Source organism: Micropterus dolomieu, linkage group LG16 (assembly GCF_021292245.1).
Source record: "Micropterus dolomieu isolate WLL.071019.BEF.003 ecotype Adirondacks linkage group LG16, ASM2129224v1, whole genome shotgun sequence".
Taxonomy (NCBI): Eukaryota; Metazoa; Chordata; class Actinopteri; order Centrarchiformes; family Centrarchidae; genus Micropterus; species Micropterus dolomieu.
This window is the reverse complement of record NC_060165.1, coordinates 2645502-2659065: the sequence shown is the minus strand read 5'-3', so window position 1 is coordinate 2659065 and position 13564 is coordinate 2645502. Positions and strand designations below refer to the sequence as shown.

The following is a 13564-nucleotide window of genomic DNA, read 5'->3' as shown; positions in this document are numbered from 1 at the left end:
CTGGTTGCAATCGAGGGAAAGATGAATGCGGCCAAGTACAGGGATATCCTGGACGAAAACCTTTTCCAGAGTGCTCTGGACCTCAGACTGGGCCGAAGGTTTACCTTCCAACAAGACAATGACCCTAAGCGCACCGCTAAAATAACGAAGGAGTGGCTTCACAACAACTCCGTGGCTGTTCTTGAATGGCCCAGCCAGAGCCCTGACTTAAACCCAATTGAGCATCTCTGGAGAGACCTGAAAATGGCTGTCCACCAACGTTTACCATCCAACCTGACAGAACTGGAGAGGATCTGCAAGGAGGAATGGCAGAGGATACCCAAATCCAGATGTGAAAAACTTGTTGCATCTTTCCCAAAACGACTCATGGCTGTATTAGATCAAAAGGGTGCTTCTACTAAATACTGAGCAAAGGGTCTGAATACTTATGACCATGTGATATTTCAGTTTTTCTTTTTTAATAAATTTGCACAGATTTCTGTTTTTTTCTGTCAAGATGGGGTGCTGAGTGTACATTACTGAGAAATAAAATGAACTTTTTTGATTTTTGGAAAATGGCTGCAATGAAACAAAGAGTGAAAAATTTAAAGGGGTCTGAATACTTTCCGTACCCACTGTATGTTAGTGCAAATCCATGCAGACACACTAACTCAGATTGTGAACTGAGTAAACATCTGCATATAAAGATGTAACTGAAATGGTCAAGCAAATGGTAGGTTAGGACCCACAGAAGGTTAAAATCAAGGACTGGACTTGGTTGAAGATACTTCTTCATCCGAGAGACTTCTTCGTTTCTGACTGACTGGTAGGGAAACTCAGCTATTTAATCTCTTTGCGGTCGTTGTCTAAATGATAGATACCACTGGTGCGTTAGTGCTTCTGGATGTTGTAACAACAGTCGTTACGGTCAGTGGCGTCACCTACAGTATATGTCTGCTGTTCTACTTTGTTTTGTTTAGTGTGATTTTTCTGAATTTACATCTTGATATTTTTCTCTGTATGCCACCTCTGCATGCCACTGTGAGGCACTTGATATAATTTGAAATAGAATGGGCTTTTAGGTATCCCCTGCATTTTTACCTCAAAGCTCGATTTAAATAGTGAAAGTAGAGTTGCTCTGAATATCTATTGAATTATTGCATGTTTCAGCGACAGTTGTCAGTTCAGTCTACGTGGCGCCATTAGCAATAGTCTATTTCTTTTGTGTCTTTACAATTTATTAACAGAAGAGGGAGCCAGATATGAAGAAACAGAAAACCACAGCCACAGACCCTTCTGGACATTTTCACCTGCACAACAGAGTGACACTTCCTGACAGGAAACACACAACATAAATATGCCATGAAGACATAGGCTACTTACAGCATAGACTGGCCAAAATGAATATCAGGGACCATGCCATGAGCAGGGTCAGAACTTGGGTTTGTTTCTGCTCTTGAGTTACACCCTTTTTATATACAGTCTATGGTTACACCAGAGCAACCGTTAAATCAACACGCCTTAACTTCAGTCAACTTTATAAACTTTATTGAATACATACATACACTGTAAAATATATTACTGTAATTTAACAGTAAATGACTGGCTAATAATTGCAATAAATTCACAGTAGTATACCGTGATTATTTTCTACAGTAACCAGACACAACAGTACTGTAAAATTACAATATGAAACGGTAATAATCATCATATTTACTGTAAACTCACAACAATTTACAGTAATATTACAGTAAATTAGTAATATTCACTGTAACTAAACCACAACATTACTGTAAAACTATGCTATTTTATTGCTAAATTACAGTATGGCGCAGCACACTAATCACAGTAATTACTTGTAATTTACCATTTTCACTGTATTATTACCGCAACTAAGTAGCCAGTAAATTGGAAAATAAAATGACCCATCATGCATTGTGAAAGCTTCTTTACAGTAATTTATTGTGAGCATTTACTATGAAAACCGGATTCACAGCAGCTCACTGTAATGTTACCAAAAATTACCCTTCATGCATTGCAGAAGCTTCATTACAGTAAATTACTGTGAGAATTTACTGTTAAACCTGGTAATTAATAATAGTGTGGGCAATTTCATTTATAAACACAACATTGCACTTTGTTGGGTTGTAGCTATTCTTGTGAATGTTTATTGTACCCACAATATAATAGTATCAAACAGAATGAACAACATATTAATGAATGAATTTGTGGTCTAAGAGTAGGTAGCTGCATTTTTTGGCAACTTGGGGTTAGTTGAACAAGCAAGTAAGTAAGTAAAGTGTACTTATTATAGCACCTTTTACAGAAAAGACAGTCACAAGAGTGAAATAATAAAGCCAAGAGACAACAATGACACAAAGCAACAATAACAACAACAACATAACAATAGTCATAAATAATAATCAATCACAACATAAGTAACAGCAATGTAAAAATCATAAAATTGTCAGTCAATAAAACATAAGAGTAAAAAACACAAATGTTTGTATAATTTAGACAGCATGTGGCGAGACAAAGGCCAGCTTAAACAAAAGAGTCTTCAATCGCAGAGACTGCAGAATGTAAGTCTAAGGGAAGAGCATTCCGCAGACGCCACCACTTGAAATGCATGATCACCTTTTGTTTTTCGTTGAGCGATAGGAACAGCTATTAAGCCCTGGATTGAAGTGGCCTAGTGGTGACATATGGGTGAAGCAGGTCAGAAATGGACCCAGGTGCCTGACCATGCAGGGCTCTATATATGAAAACAAGCACTTTAAACTGAATCCTGAACATGACAGAGAGCCAATGTAACAAGATTGGTATAATGTGACTTGTCCTGCCAGACCTGGTTAACAGCCTTGCTGCACTTAAAATATGTTTGACTTTCTTTTACATGGGAACTTGAACTTCAGTCTCCTGAGTGAAAGTCCTGAGTTTACTTCACTTGTCCATCCACCCCACCACCCTCCTTCCACAGACTTTGTCACTCTTCCACTCTTCATACTATGTCACCATAGTCACCTGACTTCTTCTGCCACTAGAGGTCGCGGCCTAAATAAAGGTAAAAATGATTTGTAATAAGCTAAATAATAATCAACCTATACAGCCGTTTTTCTGGTGAAGATGGGTTGGACAGATATACCTTTAAATTTGCTAACAATGTGACCTAAGGGGAGAATAAACAAAGAAAATAAAATCAGGCCCAACACAGAACACTGAAGCAGGCCACAGGAAAGAACAGCAGTTTATGTAACAACCCAGTGACACAGAGAAGCACCTCTTCGAGACATAGGATAAGAACCAGTCCAGGGCTCTCCCAGAGATATCAACCAACGCCTAAGCCTTTGAATCGGGATGCTGTGATCTATAGTATCAAAAGCTGCACTGGGATCCTGCAGCACCAGAACAGAGCATTCACCCGCATCAGAAGACATCATTATGTCAGTGGAGACTCTGAGAAGAGCTGTCTCAGTGGAATGCTTCTGATGGAAACCAGATTGGAATTTATCTATAATACTGTGTGCAGTCAAGGCGGCAGTGAGCTGTTTGGCAACAACTTTCTCCAAATTCTTTGAGATAAACGGCAGAAGATAAAAAGACCAATAGTTTTTTGGGGGGGATGGATAAAGATTAGCCTTTTTTTAAAAGAGTTTGGCCCTGACATCTCTAATCGTATCCACAAAAACAGAAAAAGTTGCTGCTATCATTATCAGAAAAGACATGTTGTTGATGGTGTCAAACAGGACTTTAAAAAAATATCTAACTCTTTAGCTGCTAAACGTTCCACTGTGATCACTCTACTCTCTCTCTGCTGTGTGGTGCTGTGCAGGTCGTGTACAGTGGGTTCATCGGAGCCTTTTCTCAGAGAACAGCTGCCTGCTGCTGCTGGAAAGCAGGTTGATGAGAGCTGTGACACTGAACCAGAACAGTGAAGTTGTGGACTGTAACAATGAGCTGGAAATAAATTTGGATTTTTGACACTAATGAATCTGAATCTCTGAATCTGAATTTTGGGTCATCACTGACAGGTGTAGTGTCCCATGAATATTAATTTTGCATTTATAAAATGCAATGGATTGCAGGGTTGTACATCTAATAAACACTACTTTTTTTGTTCCATTGGAATTTTATCATGAATAAATTTACGCACTCAGAATCTTGACACTCAAACTCAACGGGCAACAGTAAATATAGCCCCATATAGCAAACAGGGAGTGATTTCAGACACAGCCTAGGATTTTGTCCTACCTCTGGTAAAATTGCAGAAAACTTTCATCCACATAGTATTCTTTCCATTTTCTCACCCCTAGAAGTAGTAGGAGTTATTGCAATAGTGACAATAGAATAAGAGTAGTTATGGTATGATCAGAACAACTGGATGAAGTGATAAAATGATGAAGAAAAATAAACCTTAAAAGGCCTGAAAATATGTTTTCTCAATCATGAACACACATGTTCTGCCAAAGTTGGACAGTTTTGAGGCTCAGACAGAAAAAGCTGATGTTGGAATGTGTTTGTGCACCAATCAGAGTTCTGCAACATTTGAACAGGTATGATCAAAGCACACCCACATTAGCTCTGTTGAAGGAAGTTGCTTATTCATTTATTACTTTTTAATGTTAGATACACAGTTTTGAATCAAGTTTTCAGAGGCTTTACTATCAGAAGACCTCACTGGGTAGAAGACTAGTATTGCTAGTTAAATCAGCACAAGGGGTAGAACTATAGGAACAGTTAAATGTAAAAAGCAGTGTCAGCAGTACAAACACTATAAAGTAGATATCAACAATAATAGTCTTCTGCACAGGGCCCTTAAAAGGCTGGGTCAGCGGTGCCAGAGGTGTGGACCCCTACTGACCCCACCACTTCTATCAATTTCTGTACGTTGGGTGTAGGCTATTAGTTAATAATTGATAATTGGAAACTTGATAAGTACAAATGTAAAGCACAATATATAACCAAATAAAATCATAAAAGCCTTCATTTTAACTAGGGGCTTCTATCAAAAGACTGTGCTGCCTTAATACCCTTATCATTTCAGTTTAAAATTTCAAATTAAAAAACGAGTTGCCACATGGTGAACTCTGAGCCTTCAGACACCTGAGAGTCCGTGGCATGCTTTGCCCAGTTAGTATTCCAGTTGGCTCTGCTTAGGCTACATTCAGCTAATTCAGGTAATTCTTATAATGTTAAGTTAAATTCCAAATGCATAGGCCTACCATAGTAGCAGTAATACGAGTAAGTAGGTTCATGTAGCCTGTGAGCTAACACGGCGCTCCTCCAGGCAGACCGGCGTTGATTGGTCCATGGACAGGCCTACTATGTGGCAGCTGCCGTCCTCCTATCAAACGTGCCGGGGCTGCTGACTCTGCGCGCTGATCCAGACTCTCTCCTCCTGCTGACGGACTGAGCGGTCTGCATGGACTGTTTGGATACATCAGGTACATTGACACTATCCAAATGAATTACCTGGTCTAGTGGGCTATGGCATTGTGGGCTATTTTTAAATAGGTTTCGGCTAAATGCAGCCGCACCGGTAGGGTACCTGTATCTGTGCGGCTTTTGCTGCCCCCTTCTTTGTCCATCGTTTATTTTAGTGGGTGGGTTATGCAGTAAAGGTAGTTTATGTTGGGCCTATTTTGTGTAAAATGTAGCCTACTATGTGCTTGACTAAAAACCCGAATGCTGTGCTGATGTTTTGTGCATGTTGGTGTCGCCCTTCTCAGACGGATTGATGCTGAAGATCCGGGGCTGAGATGAGATAAGCGTCCTCTATGTCTCCGCCGAGCTGCTGCAGCGCCGAGCACGCAGGAAAGAAGCTGTCACTCTTTAGCCCAAAACGCCGGAATACAGAGATTTAGCAATTTTTTTAGCCAGCGCCGGAAAGGTTCGCCTTCTATTTGCACCCAGATCGCCACCTCGATAATGGTCCTGACGCTGCTCTCCAGAGGTGATGTGAGCTGAACGTGCGGGGAAGCCGCAGAGGAGCTGTCCGTCTGTCGAGGTGCTGATGCGGCTGTGACAGAAGCGAGCATGGCTGCCGGGAAGTTACTGCTCTACGCCGGGCTCTCTCTTTCTCTCTGCGCCCTGGGCATGCTGGCCGTGGCGATGTGCTCCGACCACTGGTACGAGACTGACGCCAGGAGGTACAGGGAGCGGTGCCGAAGCTTTTCCAGCCGCCGCAAGGACCCGGGCTTCATCTACATCCCCAACAACAGCCTGCCGCTGCGGGCCAGCCGGAGCAGCCTGCCCCGCTGGGAGGAGAAGCTGCTGCTGGCCCGGAACCGGCGGCAGCTGTTCGCCATGAGCGCCGCGGATGAGTGCAGCAGACAGTATAACTCCACCAACATGGGGCTGTGGAGGAAGTGCCATCGGCTGGGCTTCGACCAAGAGATCGAGGACCTCATCCGGAAAGGTAAGAATGAAATAAAAAAGTCAGCCAGCTAAAGAGGCTGGAATTGTTGCAGAAACAGCAGCGTGCATTTCAGACACCAACACGTACGGCAGGGGTGTGCTGGGAAATTAATTACCCTGCTCTGTGGTGATTGCTCCTTTGACCAAAGGGCGAACAAGGGCATCGACCTATTTTCTTGCTAAAGCAAATGTTTGTCCAAAGGCACGCAGAGAGTCACTGTCACTCAGCGTGAGAGTGGGCATGAACGGCCCGTGGCTGCAGACTGCTTGTTGTCATGCTATTTTGCATTAGGGGTATGTTCTATCGGAGCTCAGGTCGGATTTGGAGCTCTCCTGTAGTTTATGTGGTGCTCGCCTGACCCTGCAACTGCAATGACATAATCATTCCAGGGTGTATGGGTTGGCCAGTAACCACTTAGCATGAGACAGGAAGATGTCTCTTTGGTCCTATATCCCCCATCAAGAGTTCACTTATAGGTGCATTCTACAAATGGTCTTGCTTTGTTCCAGGGAAACCTTTACTCCGTTTCCAGAGATCCAACACTTGGCTCTAGATCTATTAGGTCTAATGTGCATGGCTGGATTCACCTGCTAGGTTGACTCCATGCAGAAATGAGCTGTAACCCCCAATCTTCCCCCACTCTGGACATGTATATAGTGTTCTATATATGCTGGAATAATACATGGCCCACAGATTAATTTACGTGTGCACCTTTTAAGCACAGCATCACACACTTCAAACTAGATTTTGACACAGGCCCATTTTCAAGTCATGACCTCAGTGGCAGGTAAACAACCACAACACACCTTAAGGGATGGTAACCCAATGATGAGGCATGCCATCATTTATAATAAATTATCATTCATCATTTATCAGATAAAATACCCAACATTTGCATGTTACAGGTTCACAGAATTTTAAGACTTTTTTTGTGGTTGATATCATTGAATACAGTTTGAATAGTGTTTTGGATAGCCGATGCTAGATTTTTAAGGCCCATACTGATATCAGTATTTGGGTTTGGGAGTTTAAAAAATCTGATAACGATATTGTGCTATAGTAATCTTTTTAAATATAAACACGTAGCATTAATAAACATTCTTAATATCCTTTTTTATTGTGACCAAGATACTTGCTGAGCAGGAAATTTTAGTGTAAAAATAAACTAGTGCTGTCTGGTGGAAACACTATGTAATGGTGACACTGTTTCCAAATGACTTCAAACCTATAGTTCAGCACCTCTGTACTGCATCTTGTTCAAAAAAAGACAGAACAACTTTTGATGTGTTTTAAAAAGCCCCCTGAAGCAAATGTGTGATTTGTAATGTTGGACTACATGAATAAAATTGACTTGACTTTTGTACTTCATCTAGGCTAAATATTTAATCCAGTGGTTCATGAAACATGATGAGAAACACATGAATACGGCTGTTGAATTTTTTGGGCCCTGTCAATTCAAAAGTCTTTCAAACAACCAGCACAATTCCTGTTTTCAGAAAGGTCTTTGTGACCAACGTCAGAATTCACTTATGGCCCATGTAGTTGATGATAGGGTGGTGATGCAGTGGATAAGACACATGCCCTTGGTGTGAGAGACCCATGTTCGATTACCACTGCATCCCATCCACCACTGTGTCCCTGAGCAAAGACACTTAACCCATCATTGCTCCGGAGGCGTGCAACCTCTGACATGTGTAGCAATTGTAAGTCGATTTGGATAAAAGCGGCAGCTAAAAATGAATAAAAATGTGAAAAAAAGAGATAAATGATACTACACAGGCGTGCTGTGTGTTAAAACAACAGGGAGGCTGAGATTTTTAATGGAGTTTATTGGTCCAAGCTTGTGTGTGTGCGCGTGTGTGCTTCAGCTGTGCATTCCTTTGAGGATGCCTCAATGGCCTTGATGGCCCACCATCTGCGGTAATGGACAGCCCACAGTCAGTGTACTCAGTGATCAGATGAATGCCTCCATAGAGAGGTCTGATCTATTCCAGCATGGAAAAGCACCGCGTGGTTTGTTATCATGATGCATCTAACAATACCTTCACGCTGATGGGTCACTAAGGACGGAACTGTGGAGAGTAACATACCTGTGTGCTTTACATGTAGGCCTACAGCATAGTGATCTACTAACAGCACTTACAACATTCAACTGCTGGATCGGGATACAGGGACATCCAGCAGCCAACCAACAACAATTAGTACCACTACTAAAACTACTTCCATTATTGTTACTTAGGCCTATCCAAGCGGGAAGCTTCCGGTCTACAATATGAAGCCAATGCGGAAGTCCCTGAAACCTGTATTCGACAGGTTTCAGGGACGACTCTTCTGGTTGCAAAAAGAAGTCCGGCTCTATTAGAAATAATGGTAAAATGAGGCTACTTCTCAGCTGATTTATTACCTCAGTAAACACTTTCCTGATGTGTTTATGGTCTCAGTCGCTAGTTTCAAGTCTTCTTCAATACAAAATGATGTTCATTTAGTGAATTATGGTCCCATTTATTTTGAAATAGACCATAAAGCAGAGTATGTTTCAGGGTGGGATTATCTATAATTGACAAGTCGTTACCATGGCGACCTGTCAATCAGGCTAGAGTGACTCGTACCCTCGGCACTGTGTAAATTTAACCAACACCACTGAAAAAGCTTATTAGGAGTTGGCTGTTCACTTTCTCTGGTGAGTACATTTAGTTTTAAGACTGTTGTTCGCTAGACAAAGTTGTCAGACTTGTTAAAATGAGTTACAGCTGCACCTAGCTAAGCAAGCTAGCTAGCTCAGCACACGGCCGTTAGCGCTGCCGTATCGTCACTTCCGGGCACTTCCTGGTTGCAAAAACTCGAAATGGCGGTGCCCTATCGGCCAAACTCGAGGCTTCAAAACGGCAGTCCACGAACCAACGGGTGACATCACGACGACTACGTCCATTTCTTATATAAAGTCTACGGGCCTATCCTTACTGTTCCTGCCACTACTGCTTCTGCTACTGCTTACTACTGTTGCCTCTACTACACTTCCTACTGCTTCTGCTACTGCTTACTACTGTTGCCTCTACTACACTTCCTACTGCTTCTGCTACTGCTTACTACTGTTGCCTCTACTACACTTCCTACTGCTTCTGTCACTACTTCTGCTGCCCTACTGCTACTAACATTGCTAGCAGTATTTCAACTACTACCACTACTTCAACTACTTCTGCTACTGCTGCTAGTACTACTACTACTACTACTGCAACTGCTATTGCTAGTACTGCCTCTATTGCTACTTATCTACTGCTACTCTTCCGTAAAAATCTGAGAGATTCAACATTTGAGGAGATATTGATTTTTGTATCTAGTCAGACTTGTGAGAGTGGGGTTGCATTGGGGGACCTTGGACCGACCTCTGTATTTCTAAAATCCTGGCTACAGCTGTGTTGTTGACAGGTCATGTTTAATGTAAATCCAGTATCTCATGAACCTGGCATTGCATTCACACTACCCAGTAGCTTTCACTGATAGATCATGTTAAGCTCTGGGCCCTGTCTGCTGCTAGCATGCATTTTAGAAAGGACACAACTCAATTTTTTTAGGGATTTTGGGAAGTCAGTGGTCAGAGCAATGCACCATAAAGTCCCCTGCCCCCTCCCCCCGCATGCTCTTTCACTTTTATTCCGTTTTAATCTCTAAAGTCAAATCACAGGCATCCATACTGGATGATTTCTGTATCTATATCCACTAACTGGTGATTCCACATCCCACTGTGCCCATGAACCTTGTGAAATGACAGGAAACATTCATGCACAACTCTAATATCACACATAGATCTAAAACCTGATGATTAATGTTCTGTCCCTTTGAATAAGATAATGCTGTTTTCATATAAACAAACATAGATGTTATATTTCAGGAATGAATCATAATCCAAAAGCACTTATCATGTCTCTGTACACAGCTCAATCCTAAATCACTTTTACATTTAATAATTCTGAAACTCGAATCTATTCATTGGTAAATGGTAAACAGACTGCATTTCTGTGCCGCTTTTCCGCCTTAACGGACAAAACGCTTTACAGTTATTGTATGTGTATCCAAAGCCTGGTATATCTTATTCCTCTGTACCATAGAGCTCCACTGTTGTCCAAAAGCACACCAACAAGCCATTCTGTTGAGTGTCCTTCATTACCATAAATACACACACTGTAGTTTATTTTGACTCAGTCCCACATACACCGTCCTGCTGCCACAAATACTCACTAGAGCGCCAAATGTGGATTAATCCTCTGCTGAAAACAGTCCTCAGCAAATGCACTATTTCCTCCTGTTTGAGGAAGGTTGGATAAAAACTACAGTAGCCAGCTGTTTTAGGTAGTTTGTTAAAAATGAAACTATATACTTGCAAGGCGAGATTTATATTTTCAGTAGGAACCGATGGGCTTTGAGCTGAGATCCACAGAGCGAGTAGGGAAGTCAGAAAGTATTGAGAGACGAACACTTTGGTGGTTTTGGTCTCTAAGTGTACATACACCACCTGGCAGCAATCTAGAAGCAATGACATCGGTGACAGTTAAAAACTATATTTTAGTTAATCCATGGACAGATTATGAAACAACGGGGGCCCAGGGCATAGGTGCCTAAAAGGACCCTCTATGTAACCAGCAGTCGTCCCGCTGGATGAAATTTGCACCTGAACTTCAGTTTGCTCACTCTTGAGATGTAGAGAAGCTTTCTGACTCTGAGCCTAACCAAAAGCTCCCTGCCACACTGACAGTCCTCTCCACAAATATTATACAAAATACAATACGCCACTACACAACATCATCAAAATGGAAACTGGTGGTCCAGATTATATTTTCTCTCATTAAAGTGACTCTGCAGTCAAGCATATTTGAAAATCTTTCCCATTTTAATAAACATTCCAAGAATGAATAAAACAAGGGAACATCTCTATACTGAACACATAGACTTTCTAGACAGTCACTTCATAAGGCTTTTTCTTAGGGGCTCCTGGGATTTTGTGCCCATGCCCAAGGGGCATATTCTGTAAATGAGTTTATTACAATCTTCAATATTTGAAAATAAATTTAAAAATGCCATTATGACATTTATATTCATAGGCATTTTAGTAACAAGAGACATAGCCTGAAACAAGTGTCTCAATAACCCAACTAAGAAGCAATCTAAAAGTGGCCTACAAGGAAAGGGACACATGGGTTGGTATTCACTCACTCTTAAACCTGGGTACTATTTTCACATATTTTGGTGTCAAAATGAATAGTAGGTACAAGAAATCTTGGATGCTTCAGCCAGCAGGCATTAAGCAGCTGCAGGGGCTGCAAAGTATTTCTGCGAGGTAATTGCACCCGTCAAAATGGAATCCACAAAAAGTGCTTCATTTTACAACCGACAGGCTAGACCTGGTAACACTTCTTGTTTTTAACCAGAAACAGAAGTCTCGTTCAAGCACAATTCTCGCTCTGAAATCTCATGAGAGGAGTTTGTGGGATACACTGAAAGACTTTATTACCTTATGTTACGCCTGCAGGGTATTTTGTGTTTGGTCATGTGTGAGTATATGGATCTGTCCACAGCAAATCTCGGAGTTGCTGTGATTCACATTTTAAAAAAATTTATTGAAAAAGCCTAGACTTTCCTCTTTTCAGCTATATATGCTATTTTACGATCACGTCATGGTAAGTAGGGGTAGTAGCGATATTGATCATAAATGTTGCGATAACTATATTAATTTTGATAGTCTTGAACATGTGTAAAACCACAAGCTGATGGGACCTGTTTCTGATATGTTTCCCTTTCAATTTCCATTGTTTCATTGTCTCCTTGAGCCACACATTTTTCTTTTTTTGTCCTTCTTTTCTTTCACTCCTCTGACTCGCTTCGCTTTTCTTTTTTATCTCTCTCTCTCATTCTCTCTTCATTCACGCTGTCAAAGTATGCACACACATCACGTGGTATGCTCCATAGTGTAAGTTTGTGTAGTGGACCCGTGCACTCACACTGTGACAGGACAACCGGCCAATCAAACATGATAATTATAAAGCCATTTCAAGTGGGCTCTTAATCAAACACAACTAAGTCACACGGATGTATCTCTCCATAAATTAACATATTTTTGGTATTGCATTTTTTGCATTTGCATTTCATATTTTGATATTGAGTCAATATATTGTGCATCTCTTATAATAAGTAAAATTTATTTCATATAGCACAGAGCAAGTCACAAGGTGCTTTACAATAATACATAGGCTAAACAGTAACAATAAAAATGGTAAAATAGTCAAGCAATAAAACATAAGCAACAAACCAAGCTTACCTAGTTTGTTGTAGGCCACATTTTGGCCTTTGTCGTGGCTCAGACACTGATATCCATGCAGTTGTAGTTGTAATGTAGTTGTGTCTGGGGTTTTTTTGCGGTTTGGTTTGTTAAACAAACTGCTAGCAGCGTGCTGATACAGCAGATTGTGAGCTGTAGTTTCTTTCAGTAGAAGATGACTGTCTGAGACCAGACCAAACAGACCAAAGTGTGAGCCCATGTCAGAGTGCATATTTGCCATTTGCATTTACAGTTTCTGTATTTGCAGTGTGTTTTCTAAATGCTGTGCAGGTGTTGTAGCTGTTTTCGTAATATGCTGTGCGTTAAGCTCTCCGGGCCACCGTAATAGCTTCTATGTTTATTGATCTATATGAAATTACTACTTAAGATCTGTGTGTGTGTATATATATATATATATATATATATATATATATATATATATATATATATATATATATATATATATATATATATATATATATATATTTATCTTTTAAGAATTATTGAAAGCACAATACAAAGTAAGTCAGATTTAAATGAACACTTGACACATTTCAGCAACTCAGCAAGAGCTGAAATGAGAATTATGGGACCAGAAGTGGTTGAGAAACTCCTTAACATTATTAACATATTCCTGTTGCTATCCACTGTCCTATCTATCAAAAAAAGGCAAAATGCCCCAAAAGTATCTTTTAAAAAAGAAAATGAGTAAGAAGGTGGTGTAGGTGGACAGGTGGGCCAGAAACCAGACTTTCAACAAGGAGACCAAAAAGGCAAAATGCCCCAAAAGTATCTTTTAAAAAAAGAAAATGAGTAAGAAGGTGGTATAAGTGGACGGGTGGGCCAGAAACCAGACT

General features: G+C 40.9%; 1 protein-coding gene across 1 annotated transcript in view; it reads left to right on the top strand.

Annotated features, from left to right (window-relative positions):
- Positions 1–5909: 5909 nt before the first annotated feature.
- Positions 5910–13564, top strand: part of tmem178b (transmembrane protein 178B) — a 154081-nt gene continuing 146426 nt past the window's right edge. Inside the window, exon 1 of the mRNA XM_046072156.1 lies at positions 5910–6397. Coding sequence (XP_045928112.1) covers positions 6016–6397 — 382 coding nt within the window. The 5' untranslated portion in view covers positions 5910–6015. The remainder of the gene's footprint in view (positions 6398–13564) is intronic.